Source organism: Primulina tabacum, chromosome 4 (assembly GCF_025594145.1).
Source record: "Primulina tabacum isolate GXHZ01 chromosome 4, ASM2559414v2, whole genome shotgun sequence".
Lineage (NCBI taxonomy): Eukaryota > Viridiplantae > Streptophyta > Magnoliopsida > Lamiales > Gesneriaceae > Primulina > Primulina tabacum.
The window spans coordinates 7,924,633-7,938,831 of NC_134553.1; the positions used below are offsets into that span (position 1 = coordinate 7,924,633).

At 36.5% G+C, this 14,199-nt stretch overlaps 1 protein-coding gene and 1 long non-coding RNA gene across 4 annotated transcripts; both read left to right on the forward strand.

Moving 5' to 3' along the window:
• Positions 1–98: 98 nt before the first annotated feature.
• Positions 99–3,798, forward strand: LOC142542944 (uncharacterized). Of its 3 annotated transcripts, none has more exons than XR_012819604.1 (4): positions 99–1,238; positions 1,536–1,711; positions 1,885–2,651; positions 3,093–3,795. XR_012819604.1 is itself a non-coding variant. In XM_075649869.1 (3 exons), the coding sequence occupies exons 1-3, from the start codon at positions 997–999 to the stop codon at positions 2,295–2,297; spliced, it is 831 nt and encodes a 276-aa protein (XP_075505984.1). In that variant the 5' UTR covers positions 99–996; the 3' UTR covers positions 2,298–3,798. The 3 variants fall into 3 exon arrangements, 1 of the variants encoding a protein (XP_075505984.1); XR_012819603.1 differs by having other exon boundaries at positions 3,064–3,794; XM_075649869.1 differs by having other exon boundaries at positions 1,885–3,798.
• Positions 3,799–3,897: 99 nt separating this feature from the next.
• Positions 3,898–5,211, forward strand: LOC142541519 (uncharacterized). The gene is made up of 2 exons (XR_012819362.1): positions 3,898–4,061; positions 4,493–5,211. It is a non-coding gene; the product is annotated as an uncharacterized LOC142541519 (long non-coding RNA).
• Positions 5,212–14,199: the final 8,988 nt, after the last annotated feature.

Sequence of the window (14,199 nt, forward strand, 5' to 3'; positions counted from 1 at the left end):
ATTAGCTTTGCTACAGGCGTGTCTTTTAATATTTTCAATATACATTACTTTATGTTGCCACTTAACAAGATTCCATTCTCGATAACTATTAATTTTTATGCCACAGCATATGATAGTGGAGATTATGCTTAAGATTACTCTCAACTTTTTTCCAGCACTCACCCGTTTTCTGCAAACATTTAATAATTCCTTTCTGAATTTTCGAATTTCAAGATGATTGAATGTTGGCAATGCTATCTCAAGTTATGGTACGTTTCCCAATTTCAAATCCAAAAATCTAGTAAAATAAGGTGCTTAGTAAAGTTTACACTTAATTAAAATATGGCTATCCTGTTTGGAATCTAGGAAAGTCATCCCTATCTTGTGTTGTATCTTGTATTGTCAGAGAAAACCCACTCAACTTCAAGTGGGAATTTTCAAGGTTAATTAATGTAAAATTATCTTTGCGCGCATTTCACAGGCTTATTCACTAGACCATGGTAAGTCCTACGCAGAATCTTTTGGTAGAGGCAACGGTGAAGCTTTCAAAGCCTGTAATTTCCCCCACACACACCCATATGTGTGTGTGTCTTGGCATGTTGTTTGTCTTCCGTGGTTCTTGATTGACTCCACTGTTCCTTAAATATTTTATTTGCTTGTATCATGTAGGACAAATGTGGTTTGTTCTTGGAATATCGTTTCTCCAATAACTGAAAACACCGGAACTTAATGACACAGAGAATGATTCTAATATTATTTGTTCATGTGGGTATAAAAATCAAGTGATTAAACTGATGTCTTTCGCGGTCTCGAAAGTTTCACAACCAGCTGTTCATTCTGCACAAGTGTTCAACCAATTTTAAGGACACCCTTTGATGCAATAATGTCTCCATTGTCGATCCTATAGAGACCTGTGAGTTTCGAGTGAGAGAATGGCAGAAACCAGCCCTCAGATTCTAGAAAGGTCGAAAGACTTAAGAGGAAGATGAGGTTACACCGGATGTTCAAAATGTGGGAATGAAAATTCAGAGAGGTGCAGATATGTATAAAGCGTATGGAGGATTCGAAGAGAAGCCAACCAAGGGAGAAGTTCTCGTTTGGTTTTTGTATGGATTGTGCTTGTATTTTGTTCATATCGTATTGATTCCTATTGTGTTCCCGCTTATCATCAGCCAAACGGTGCCTGGTGCACCGGAGCCAAATCAAGGTTGGTTGAAGAGCCATAATGGTTTGAAATGCAAGCAGAGTGAAATCCAACTGTAAGTTATAGAAAGTAGTTAACTTTTCAGACTTTGTTTCAAGAATTTGAGGAGGGAACAGGCGAATAAACTTTTCCAAAAATGATGCTTATCATCTGTGTTGTTTTTGGATCTTGGGAGTAAAAAAAGATTGATTTATTTCGAGAATTCCAAGAAAAAGACATTCAAAACTATACATGTTCTATGATTCTTGATGTTTCTGGCCGGTTCGAGGTGTTTTATTTTGCTTAGAGTTCGGTTTACCAAGAGAGACTCTTGTTCAAACAGAAACACTAGTTTTCATGTCTTAAATTGCAGATATGAAGGGCTGGTACACCGGGCAGTTGAAGTCGGTAGCCTGAATTTCTCCCCACTCCATTGGACTTCAATTTCTTGGATCACAGGACTCGTTCTCTCAGCACCAATTCTTGGCTTTGTTTCAGTAAATCTTGACCACGGTCATAACCAACAGCTGATATCAGGGGCAGCCACAGGCAAGCATTTCCTTGAGAAAATAATTATGTTGAATTTCAACTCTTCCCACGCTGAATTTCCTTTCGCAAACTTGAATTTCCTGAATCTTCTTATAGCAATCCCATCATATCAAAACTATTTGTTTGATGTCATGCTTAATATTAAAAATTTCTGGATCTGTCTCTATCCACAGGCATCGGAGCCCTTTTCTGCCTTCCACCTGGATTCTTAAAAAAGTCCTGGATCTTCCCACCATACATTGCCGCGATCGTGGCAGCAAGCACAGTCGTAGGAGCCACTCATGCCCGTCACCTCCGTCTGATGATCCGTGGATTCACCGGATCCACCATCCGTAAACGCCAGTTTGCCGACAGCAGATCATTTGGAAGTTGGCTCTCTCTATACTCCACCGCAGCAGGCTGCTCAGGAGCAGCAATAATGGCTTCTTTTACATATCACATGCTTAGCCAATCTGATCACTTTACTGCTTTGTGGGTTGTCTCGATTTTCAGTGGCCTCAAATGGGGTATAGGAATGATCCACATTTTCTGCACAAATAGAGCTACTTCAAGTTATGCAGATTGGCATCGAATTCAAATCCCCTGATCCATGTTTTGTCGATTTTCAAGTATCCTCAAGCAGCAGGAGTCTAGCAGGAGTTTTCCTCTCATCTTTTACTATAACTTGCGTTTTTGCCGGAGGGTTGCTTTATGCAATAGGGTACCTATGCATAAAAACTGAGAGCTTTGTATCTTTGGTTAGCATATTTCGTGCGCCCTTTGTTGTCTCTCCTGTTGGCACATCCACTGCAGCAAATCACGAGGGCGGATGCTGAGAAAATGCAGCTTCTTGGGTTCATATTATCGACGTTCACTTCAGGGTTCGGATTCTATTATCTGACGAGCATTTGGAGCACAAGCAGCATTCTTCTTTTTGCTGCCGGCCAAGGAAGTGCAGCAAGTTTGTTCTCATACATCTTGTTATGTCTATATCTTAGCTATATACAATCAACTATGCGTACTGGAAGCTGATTAATAAAAAAACACTGGAGCATGCATTCTTGGCTGCTCCTCAGACCGGAATCTGTGATTCTTGAAGTTAAATAAAGAACACAGCTCTGCACCTCTTGTTAGGTCCCTCCCAGATATACACAATTAAATGCCAAAAAAAAAAATAACCATGACTAGGCCGGTAGCCTTTTCCCCACATTAACTTAATACATGAGCCCAAGAGAAAAGGTCAAATTGAAGAGTTGTAAGAGATTCTTATTGTTGTAAGTCAGTCCTTAACTGCCTGCTTTTGAAGTCGAGGTGGGATTGTCATAATTTACGAAAAAACTAAACATATACTTCAAGAATCATGCATCTTGCAGTGCCACCAAACTCACAACAAGTCTAACAGGCCTACTGCACGCATTCGGAAGAGTCCTGTGGCTGGACTGCTCACCGGCAGGCAAAGAAGGTGCGTTTTCGGTATGGTTCTCTTGGGCTAGGGCTTTAGCAACTGCCCTGCCTGGAAAGATTGGAAAAACATTTTGAGTGTCATTTTGTGCCGGAATGATTGGAATGATCATTGTAATATTTAGAAACATAAGCAGTTTCAGAGGAGCCAAAGCTGCAGGGCATGTAATCAGAAGTGAGAATGCTTCACCACTTCATGAACATGAAGCTTGGGAGTGATTATACCAAAGGATCAGTTACAATGGAGGATCCAACTCAAAGGAAGGTCGAAGTTTGAGCTTTGCTTCTTCTTGTTTTTCCTTTCTCCTCTGTTTTTCTTTTGGATTATTATTTTTCGTTTAGTTCTCTTTTAATAAGTTGCTTATAAATGTAATTGTTTTTAGCAATACGAAGTGGCCGATGTAAACTTCCTTACCAGAATGATGGTACTCAGAAGAAAAATTAAGGCTCTACTTTTTTTTATTTTTTTGTTTCTATTGAATGTTATAATTTATTTATATCTTTTTTTAACAAACAAAAGCTTGCATGAGTTTTATTTTCTAAAATATTCCTCTAAACTTCTTACTTCAAAACTCCCAATATAGCCACACAAATCCATTTTTTCTCCCAAATTTTGCTGATTTAGAATCCTATTGATCGAAACACAAACACACAACCAAGACTTTTCCTAAAAAAGGGGGAAAGAAAATAAGAATTCGTGATACAAGAAAAAATCAAACAAAAACCATTAACGTAGTCAAATCAAGCAAGATTCGGTCTTTTAATTAAACCTCATCTTCCATGAAATGACTTAAAATAATCCAGACCAATCATTTCCTCCTTTTAAAGGGTTTCCCAATAAAAGCTCTTTTAGAATTCTCGTTGTAATAAAACATAAAAAAGGGGAAATCCAGTTCTCCTAGAAAGGGAGGTACGTTTTCTTGATGTTTTTAATGTTAAAATTCAAGGTTTTCCCACTACAATTATTGCATGATATCATTGTTTTGGGAAGAATATTAATCACTTTCTTATCTAAATTGAAATTATTATATATGTGTTCATGTTTTTATTACACATCAAATTCTCGTTTTTGCCTTTTACATGTTAAGGAATTTGCCTTTCGGCAACTCAAGAAATTCCTTGTTTTGATATATATTCTAATGCAATTGGTTAAAGATAAGCTTCTGGTAACTATACAGAATGAGATTACATTTCGCGTAAATGTTCTTGAAAATTTATTGAACGAAAAAATGTTATCAAAATGATCGGATGTGGTCATCACCCGCATGAAGTAGTCGAATAAACATTTTAAAATTATTTATTATAATAAAAATAAAAAAATAATGGGACAGTGAAAACTAGGAACCCAAAAAAATCTTGGAGGAAGAACGAAGGCACGCACCGTCGCCATGCACCACTTGGCTGCCAACCCACGTGCCACCATCTTTCTCCCCTTCGCCGCAGCCTTCCTCCTGCTTTCCACCCCGATGATGGCGAGGAAAAATGAGAAGACGATCTCGATAACCAACATCCACCCGAACTACCTCAGTCTGCGCTGTTTTTCCTTCGAAGACAGCTTCGGCGTGATTCACTTGAAGTCATGGCAGCAATATAAATTCAATATCAGCATACGCGTCTTCTATCCCTCGGCCACCATGTTCAACTGCTCCACCAACATGGGAAACTTCGTGGCCTTCCGGTACGACTACGGCTGCAGCGACGAGAAGTACACGTCGTGCGATTGGAGGTTCGATGAGGACAGCGCATACCGTTTCGAGCCACAATGGGGAAATTGGACAACTTATGATTATGATCCCAATTATGAGTCACTCATTAGAGGTGGAGTCATCAAAGGGTACTATGCTAACTGATTAATACACAGATGTATATATATATATATATATATATATATATATATATATATATATATTGAAAAATGAAAAAGAAAAATGTAATAAATTCTTGTTAGCTACGTACGTATATTTGTAGATTATGAATTGTAATGGATGCACAAACTTATATGACGATGCCTTGATTTGTTGAGTGAGTGTGATATATATGAAGATTTTCAAGTTTACGATTGTAGTATTATTACTGATATTTCCCACGCACAATAAGATGTAAATTCATATGTTTTTATTTTCTAAAATCTAAACTAAGTTTAAAAAAATATTGTCACTAACAAATTATCTACTAGAAAGGAAAAAATCAGAATTATCTCGAGAGATTATCTTAACGAAACAGTAAATATATTGGTTGACAACAATCAAGTTACATATTACTAGGACATAATGACATGAAAATTAATAAAAACAGTACATAAAATATGCAAATCTATATTTCTAACAGAAATTATTCCTAAAATACAAAAACAAGAAATAAGACTCACTGAACAAAAGTCCAAATTCATTAATATCACACAAGTACATGACTCAATTAATGACTCAACAAAATATGATAAAATAAAAGTGAGTCGCAAAATGATCATAAAGGCAACGATACATCACCGATACTTCCATTGGATCGAGTAAACCTTCTTGTTGACGTGGTCTCGCAAATTGTGTTCTACCATCCTTTTTCCTTTGAAATGGAAAACTTATTAGTTTCAATATTAATCATAATATTGTAAGACATAAATATACTAATAAAATATTGAGTAGGTCTCTTGTGAGACGGTCTCACGAATCTTTATCTGTGAGACATGTCAACTTTACTGATATTCATAATAAAAAGTAATACTCTTAGCATAAAAATTAATACTTTTTCATGGATGACCCAAATAAGAGATCCGCCTCACAAAATACGACCTGTGAGACTGTCTCACACAAGTTTTTGCCTAAAATATTTTTACTTTAAAGTTAAACAACTCAAAACTATGTTAACAAAACATATAATTCAAAGCTAGATAATGGGTTCTTTGCAGCATCATCAATTGTGACATTTCTTATGACACCGACTACACTTTAACACCCGGAGTACTACTACGATGGTATCTTTTGAGTTTTTCTTCGGCCCAGTTGGCTTCAAACATCATAGGGATTGATTACAAATGTGTGGTTGCTATTGGATTCATGCATCTTGAATATAAGTATCAAATTTAGGAGTCCTTTGTAAGTTTCACGATATAACTGTATCGTAAAGTATTTGTCACAAAAATCACATAAAGACAATGATTTTGGCTCTATTGCACCATATGCGTGCTTGCATGAAATCTATTAAGCTGTCAGACTCTACATAAACAACTCGTAGAATACAAATCAAAAACAGATGATTTATCTCCATCCACAACCTCAAAACTCCAACCACATGCTTTACACACTTGAAAACTATGAGATTCAACATGTTTTTTTCAAGAACATTATCTTTTGATTGACTTAATCTTTTATCCATCCTCATCGTCGCTTCAAGTCATTTGTGCATCATGCCTTAATTTGAATGTGTATGTGATCCATCATGCCCACAATATGAAGAAATTGTGCAGCTTTAACCCAACTATTCCAACACTCAACTATATTATTTTTTATTACACACCGTCGATTTCCAGGAAACCATGCATTTGTACAACTTTCTAGAGAGAAATTGACTATGAAGTCTCTTGCAAGTGACATTGATGTTATTATATTGTTAATGTCTTTTCAAACTCTTGCCTTGATGGAACATATGCAGCTTTTTGAACACAGATGACCAATATTTTTTGTTGTGATGTGGGTATCTTTGCATGACCTATATTAAAAAATAGAGAAAAAATTATAAACTAGAATACATAAAATAATATTTTAAAAATGTTTCTCAACACAAATATACAATTGCTTACAAACATGTTTCACGAAATTAGCTATTCATGATGATTGCTCGGCAATATTAACTCAACATCCTTGATTATTCCAGGATGCCTATCAGATAAAAAAGTGTACTCATCGAACCACATAAAATTATGTAAAATCAGAGCATCTTTAAGTTGGAAACAAAATCATCCCCAATTATCATCATTTTCAGCATCCAGTGGATATGCTAATGTAAAAAGATCCTCATTTGCATCTTTTGCAAAAACAACAAAAAAATTTCCCTTGTATTTATTCTTTATGCGAGTGTAATTCAAGAAAAAACAATGGCATGCATCCACTGACAAAATCAGTTGCACATGCATTGAAACATATGAATAATCGTTTAAATTTACTACAAGGGTCAATTTCACACACAACAATATTTCAGGATTAGTTTATTGAATGATAATACAATATCATCTTAATCTATCATAATACCCATCATATGCACCATGAATGTCATGCATAGCCAGTTCCTTCCCTTTCCAAACCTTGTGGTAACTGAGCTCGACCTCATATTCTCGTTGTTTATCTTTCAACATCATACATGGTTGATACGATGACTCTCCCTTCAATCTCTCCATTACAACATTGGAAACCCAGGCAACATCAGCTCTGAGATGTCCTTTATTATGAATATTGTCATCTCCACACGTATGTATTATATTACATTTTCTAATGTCAAAAAGATTGTCAGCTTTGTGTATTGAAACATAAATCTTTCGAGAACAATTGTTTACACAACATACAAGATTAACCTTGTCATTATCAATTTTTAATGTCTCGTAGCAATTGCATAATTTTTAGAATAAACTTGAAATTCAGCAGCATCCTTTAATATTTGATAAACTTTTCACATATGCAATTACTCCAAACGTCTACGGAACTTCTTAACAAACCAACTTCAAGATGACCATCATTACTACTCACCGTCTCATCTTCAGATTCAACCCTATTTTAAGTAATGCAAAATTTTGTTAACACTTCCATTTTGTACCTTTTACAAAATTATTACTATAAGACACATAAAATAATACTTGTGTTCTGGATAAAAATGCAAATGATCAATTATTTGACAAACATAACTAATACATCATCTAGATTCACAAGACGCACACTCACAACAGATCTCCATGAAGCATACGATAAAAAATGTTATTGTAAGTAGTTGCACTCTGCAAATGCATTAACAACCAAAACAAAAAAAAAATCAACAAAAACCCAATTAATATTGCCTCTCATTTGGTCTTTTTTCACTGTCCTCATGTTAATATTGTCAGTCTCATAGATGTGTGAATATGAGTCATGATACGAACGTCTTCATCTTTATTAAACATCACATACATCTTCTGATGGGGGCTAGATATTGCAAAGTCATAGTTTGTGGAGAAATCTCTTTACATTTTCTCTCAAAATTAAGAAACAACTCCGTCAGATTGAAGCCATTAAAGATTAAAATCATATAGAGTTCATTTTTAAACTCGCAGCTACCCAAGAATGAAAAATTTGATGATCTAGATTCCATTTTTCTAAGAAGTCAAACTAAAAAATGTGTCAACTTAGTGGTTAAAAATTTTATATGGAAAAGATTTACTAAATACAGATTTATAAACAAAAATATTCACACAAAATTAGAAAAAAAAATTATATTTATAAACTTATGCATAAAAAATTCACCAAATAATAAAAAATCTTTATAAATCCACTACTAGCATATAAATATAGACACAAGACTATATAATCAAAATACAATACCATCGACAAAGTAAATTGAGAAATAAAATATGATTTAATAACACATCATAAATTAGAATTGTATACTCTTTCAAATATTATTTGTCCTTATCTAATATATTATGGTGAAAATGTCTTAGAAGAGTGAAACATGCAATTTAATTTGCAAATTCTTTAAGCCTTTATATTTGGCTACATGCCAGCTTGCTCCATGCATGTAGAATAAAATTAGTCAACTCATATAAATCGAAACTCTCCATTTAATATACTAAAATCATATTATGATATAAAAATACTAAAAATTTAAGAGAGTTTCCATTTCTCAAAACGATAATATATATGAAGCAAATTCAAAACTGCGACAACGATAAACACTCAAAGAAACCCACACTTAAAATTTCTAAAAAATAATATGTGCGATAGTTTGTTTAATTAATAGGCTTGTGAAGATTATTTTGACTCATTTGTGATCAAAGGGCTTAGATGGCACAAGGATGTGATGTACTCATCCAACGGTCGAGACTAAGTCTTGAAAGTCAATGGATTAAATGAGAATAGAATGGTTAAAGGGGTTGGTTAACTCACTTAACAGAACAAGCTCTTTCTTCATCTTCTCCCCGAAATTCTCTCTGTACACATAGCAAAGAAAACACTCTGATCCTTCGACTCTCCTGGGAATAATTCTTGAGCCAAGAATTGCTGTGATTCAGGGAGACCGAGCACTATACAAGCTTGGCACTCGAATATAGTTTGTATTGGGAACTCGGTTGTAGTGTGGCTTTGTGAGATGAGTAGAAAATTGTAATCGTATCAAACTTGTTCTTTATAGTGAATTTTTGGGGTGTTCCCAGAACCTTGGATGTAGGATTGATCTCAATCCGAACCAAGTAAATGCGTGTCGTTCTTCTTGCTCTAATTTCTTTCATTGATCGTGTTTGCGGTTTATATTTTTTAATTGTCAACAAATTGGTATCAGAGCCAGGTTCTTGCCCTACTCTTGGATCTTGACTGAAACAGGAAGTCGCCGTATTGACTGTTCGATCAAAGCTTTGTGTTGATTTCTTGTGGATAGTCTACTGGCCAGGGGCAAATCTTCAATATGTCAACATCAAGATTCGAGGTGGAGAAATTCGATGGCAGGAACGACTTTAATTTGTGGAGGGAGAAAATGATTGCACACCTGGGAAACTTGGGGCTAGATGAGGCCCTAAACGGTGAATCAAAAATGCCCGACACAATACAAAACAAAGCCGAGATTCTCAAGAAAGCAAGAAATACGATCGTTCTGAGTCTGAGCGATCAAATTCTCAGAAAAGTTGTAAAAGAAAAGTCTGCTTCTGAGATGTGGACCAAATTGGAGCAACTATATATGACGAAAGCACTTCCCAACATAATTTATCTGAAACAACGGTTCTATGGATTCAAGATGGAGGAGAATAAGTCCATAGATGAAAACATCGATGAGTTTACCAAGTTACTCTCCGATCTTGAAAACATAGAAGTAATGATTGATGAAGAAGATCAGGCTATTTTCTTGTTAAACTCCTTGCCGGAGCAGTACGATCAATTGAGAGATACTTTGAAGTATGGTAGAGATACTCTCACTCTTGTAGAAGTCACAGGTGCTGCTTACTCGAAGGAGCTGGTTCTCAGGGCTGCAGGAAAACAATTCAAATCATTTGGTGAAGGCTTAAATGTAAGAGGCAGATCAGTTGAAAGAAGAAACTATGGGAATAAACAAAGACCTCAAACCAGATCGAGATCAAGAACCAAAAGGACTTGCTGGACCTGTAAGAAAGAAGGTCATTTCAGGAGAAATTGCCCTCAAAGGAAAGCCAATCAAAGGACTGATCTAAGTCCAGGAACCGAAGAAGTAAATGTACTCCAAGGATATCAAGATGCTGAGGTTCTAACCATATCAACTGATGATCCTAAAGAACAATGGATTATGGATTCAGGGTGCACCTACCACATGTCTCCAAGAAGAGAATGGTTCTTTGACTTCGAGGAACTAGATTATGGTGAAGTGATAATGGGAAACAATCAATCATGCAAAGTTCATGGTGTTGGCTCAATGAAACTTAAAATGTGGGATGGATCAGTGAAAGTAATCATTGAAGTTCGATTCATTCCCGACCTAAAGAGGAACCTAATCTCTTTAGGCACACTGGATCAAAAGGGCTTCAGTTACAAGGCTCAAGATGGTGTATTGACAGTTGCGAAAGGATCCCTGGTAATCATGAAAGGAATCCTGAAACTAGGATTGTATGTGTTGCAAGGTAACACCATTACTTCAGAAACAAATGTCATAGCACCTGCCAAAGATTTAACAGCCTTGTGGCACAAGAGACTAGGGCATATGAGTCTAAAAGGACTTCATGAATTGAGCCAGCAAGGTTTTCTTAATCCAAGACAGATTAGCAACTTGGAATTTTGTGAGAGCTGCGCATTAGGAAAGGCTCATAGGCTGAAATTTAACACAGCAACTCACAACACGAAATCAACTCTTGACTACATACACTCTGATCTATGGGGCTCATCTAAGGTACCACCCTCACTATCTGATTCTCAGTATTTTATTTCTTTTATTGATGATTATTCTAGAAAGGTGTGGATTTATTTTCTGAAAACAAAGGCTGAAGCGTTTAATAAATTTGTTAAATGGAAAACCTTGATTGAAAATCAAACAGGGAGTAAAATAAAGAGATTAAGAACAGATAATGGACTAGAATTCTGTAATCAGCAATTTGATATCTTGTGTGAAAAATCTGGAATTGTTAGACATCGAACATGCACATACACGCCACAACAAAATGGTGTGGCAGAACGCATGAATAGAACAATCATGGACAAAGTAAGATGCATGCTAAACGAGAGTGGTTTACCAATCAAATTCTGGGCAGAAGCTGCCTCAACAGCTTGCTATCTAATTAATAGGTCCCCATCCTCTGCAATTGAGTTCCTAGTTCCTGAATTGAAATGGTCTACAATAAAGCCTGAATATGATCACATTAGAACCTTTGGCTGTGTAGTATATGTTCATGTTAACCAAGGTAAACTCAATCCAAGAGCTAAAAAGGGAATTTTCCTTGGATATCCTAGTGGAGTTAAAGGTTACAAGGTATGGCTATTGGATGAACATAAATGTGTGATTAGCAGAGATGTAATTTTCAATGAAAATGAGTTTTATAAAACTAATATGAGTATTCCAGAAAATGTCAGCTCTAAACAAGCTGAGCAAGATTTTCGAAACCAGGTGAACTCTCAAAATTTGGATGGGAACTCTCAAGCAGAACTTGCAGGTAGCCAAGATGCTGGTGGAAGTATTGATGCACAGCCTAAAAACATCCATGACATATTTCAGAGTCAATCTCAACCAGATTCTCACATCAATGATCAAGAAGCTCAGGGTGATGAGGAAGCTCAGAGTGATGGTGATAATACTCAAGAACTAGATGGCTATGTTCTGTCAAGAGACCGAATTAGAAGACAGATAAGAGTGCCACCAAGGTTTGCAAATGCAGATTTCATTGCATTTGCTCTGAATGTGGCAGATTTACTTGAACTTAAGGAACCAACTAGCTATAATGAAGCAAAAACAAGCAAGGATTGGCCTAAGTGGAAGAAATCCATGAATGAGGAGATTGAGTCACTGGATAAAAATCGCACCTGGACCCTTGTTGATAGACCAATAGGAAAGAGGGTCATTGGTTGTAAATGGGTATTCAAAAGAAAACCAGGAATTCCAGGGGTAGAAGCAGCTAGATTTAAGGCCAGATTAGTGGCAAAAGGATTCTCCCAAGTCGAAGGCGTGGACTATCATGAAATTTTTTCTCCTGTAGTTAAACACATCTCAATCAGAATCTTACTGTCAATCACTGCCACGTTTGACATGGAATTAGAGCAATTGGATGTCAAGACCGCCTTCTTGCATGGCAAATTAGAAGAGGAGATCTTAATGACACAACCCGAGGGCTTTGTACAACAAGCTGAGGCTGGAAAAGTCTGCCTGTTACAAAAATCACTCTATGGACTCAAGCAATCTCCGCGGCAATGGTATAGGCGGTTCGATGATTTTATACAGAGCCATGGTTTCAAAAGATCAAAATATGATAGTTGTGTTTACTACTCCAGATTACAGGATAAGTCATACATATACCTACTAATCTATGTAGATGACATGCTTATTGCATGTAAGGACTTGAAGAAAATACAGAGGTTAAAGGACCTACTCAATTCTGAATTCGAGATGAAGGATCTTGGGCCAGCTAAGCGCATTTTAGGTATGGATATTATCAGGAATAGACCTCTAAGAACCTTGTACTTATCTCAAGAAGGATATATCAGCAAGTTATTAGATATCTTCGGTATGAAAGACGCTAAAAGTGTTAACACTTCTATTGGTGCACACTTCAAGCTAGAGGCTGTCAAGGAAGAAGACACTGAATTAGAGTGTGCTCACATGAAGGATGTACCATACTCAAATGCTGTAGGAAGCATTATGTTTTCCATGGTATCAACCAGACCAGATGTCGCATATGGATTGGGTTTGATCAGCAGGTTTATGAGCAAGCCAAGTAGGGAACATTGGCAGGCAGTGAAGTGGTTGCTAAGATATTTGAAAGAGACCAAGAAGTTGAAATTGGTCTATTCCAGAGCTCAACAATCAACTTGTGAAGTCATAGGATATTGTGATTCTGATTATGCTGCTGACCGTGATAAAAGAAGGTCCCTGTCCGGGTATGTTTTTACGGTTGGAGGAAATGTTGTAAGCTGGAAATCAAGTTTACAGCATGTGATAGCCTTGTCAACAACCGAAGCAGAATATATTTCTCTTACGGAAGCTGTGAAGGAAGCCTTGTGGATTAAAGGTTTTGTTAATGAGTTAGGATATGAACAGAACTCGGCTACGGTTTTCTGTGATTCACAAAGTGCGATCCATCCTTCTAAGAATACGGTATTTCATGAAAGAACGAAGCACATCGATGTGAGACTACACTTTGTGAGGGAAATCATATCAAGGGAACTAGTAAGTATCAAGAAGATCAACACAAAGATTAACCCTGCGGATATGTTAACAAAAATCATTCCAGTCAACAAGCTCAAGGATGCACTGGACTTGCTTAACATAAGGAAATAACTGTTAGGACTTACATCTGGGAACACTTTCTCGAGAATCACTGAAATGAGCAAATAGGTGGAGAATTGTGAAGATTATTTTGACTCATTTGTGATCAAAGGGCTTAGATGGCACAAGGATGTGATGTACTCATCCAACGGTCGAGACTAAGTCTTGAAAGTCAATGGATTAAATGAGAATAGAATGGTTAAAGGGGTTGGTTAACTCACTTAACAGAACAAGCTCTTTCTTCATCTTCTCCCCGAAATTCTCTCTGTACACATAGCAAAGAAAACACTCTGATCCTTCGACTCTCCTGGGAATAATTCTTGAGCCAAGAATTGCTGTGATTCAGGGAGACCGAGTACTATACAAGCTTGGCACTCGAATAT

Bases quoted from the DNA above. Each gene is read 5' to 3' on its own strand.
- LOC142542944 (XM_075649869.1), top strand. From the start codon at position 997: ATGAAAATTCAGAGAGGTGCAGATATGTATAAAGCGTATGGAGGATTC. The intron at 1,239-1,535 runs GTAAGTTATAGA...CTTAAATTGCAG, and splicing joins AAGCAGAGTGAAATCCAACT to ATATGAAGGGCTGGTACACC. The intron at 1,712-1,884 runs GCAAGCATTTCC...CTCTATCCACAG, and splicing joins GATATCAGGGGCAGCCACAG to GCATCGGAGCCCTTTTCTGC.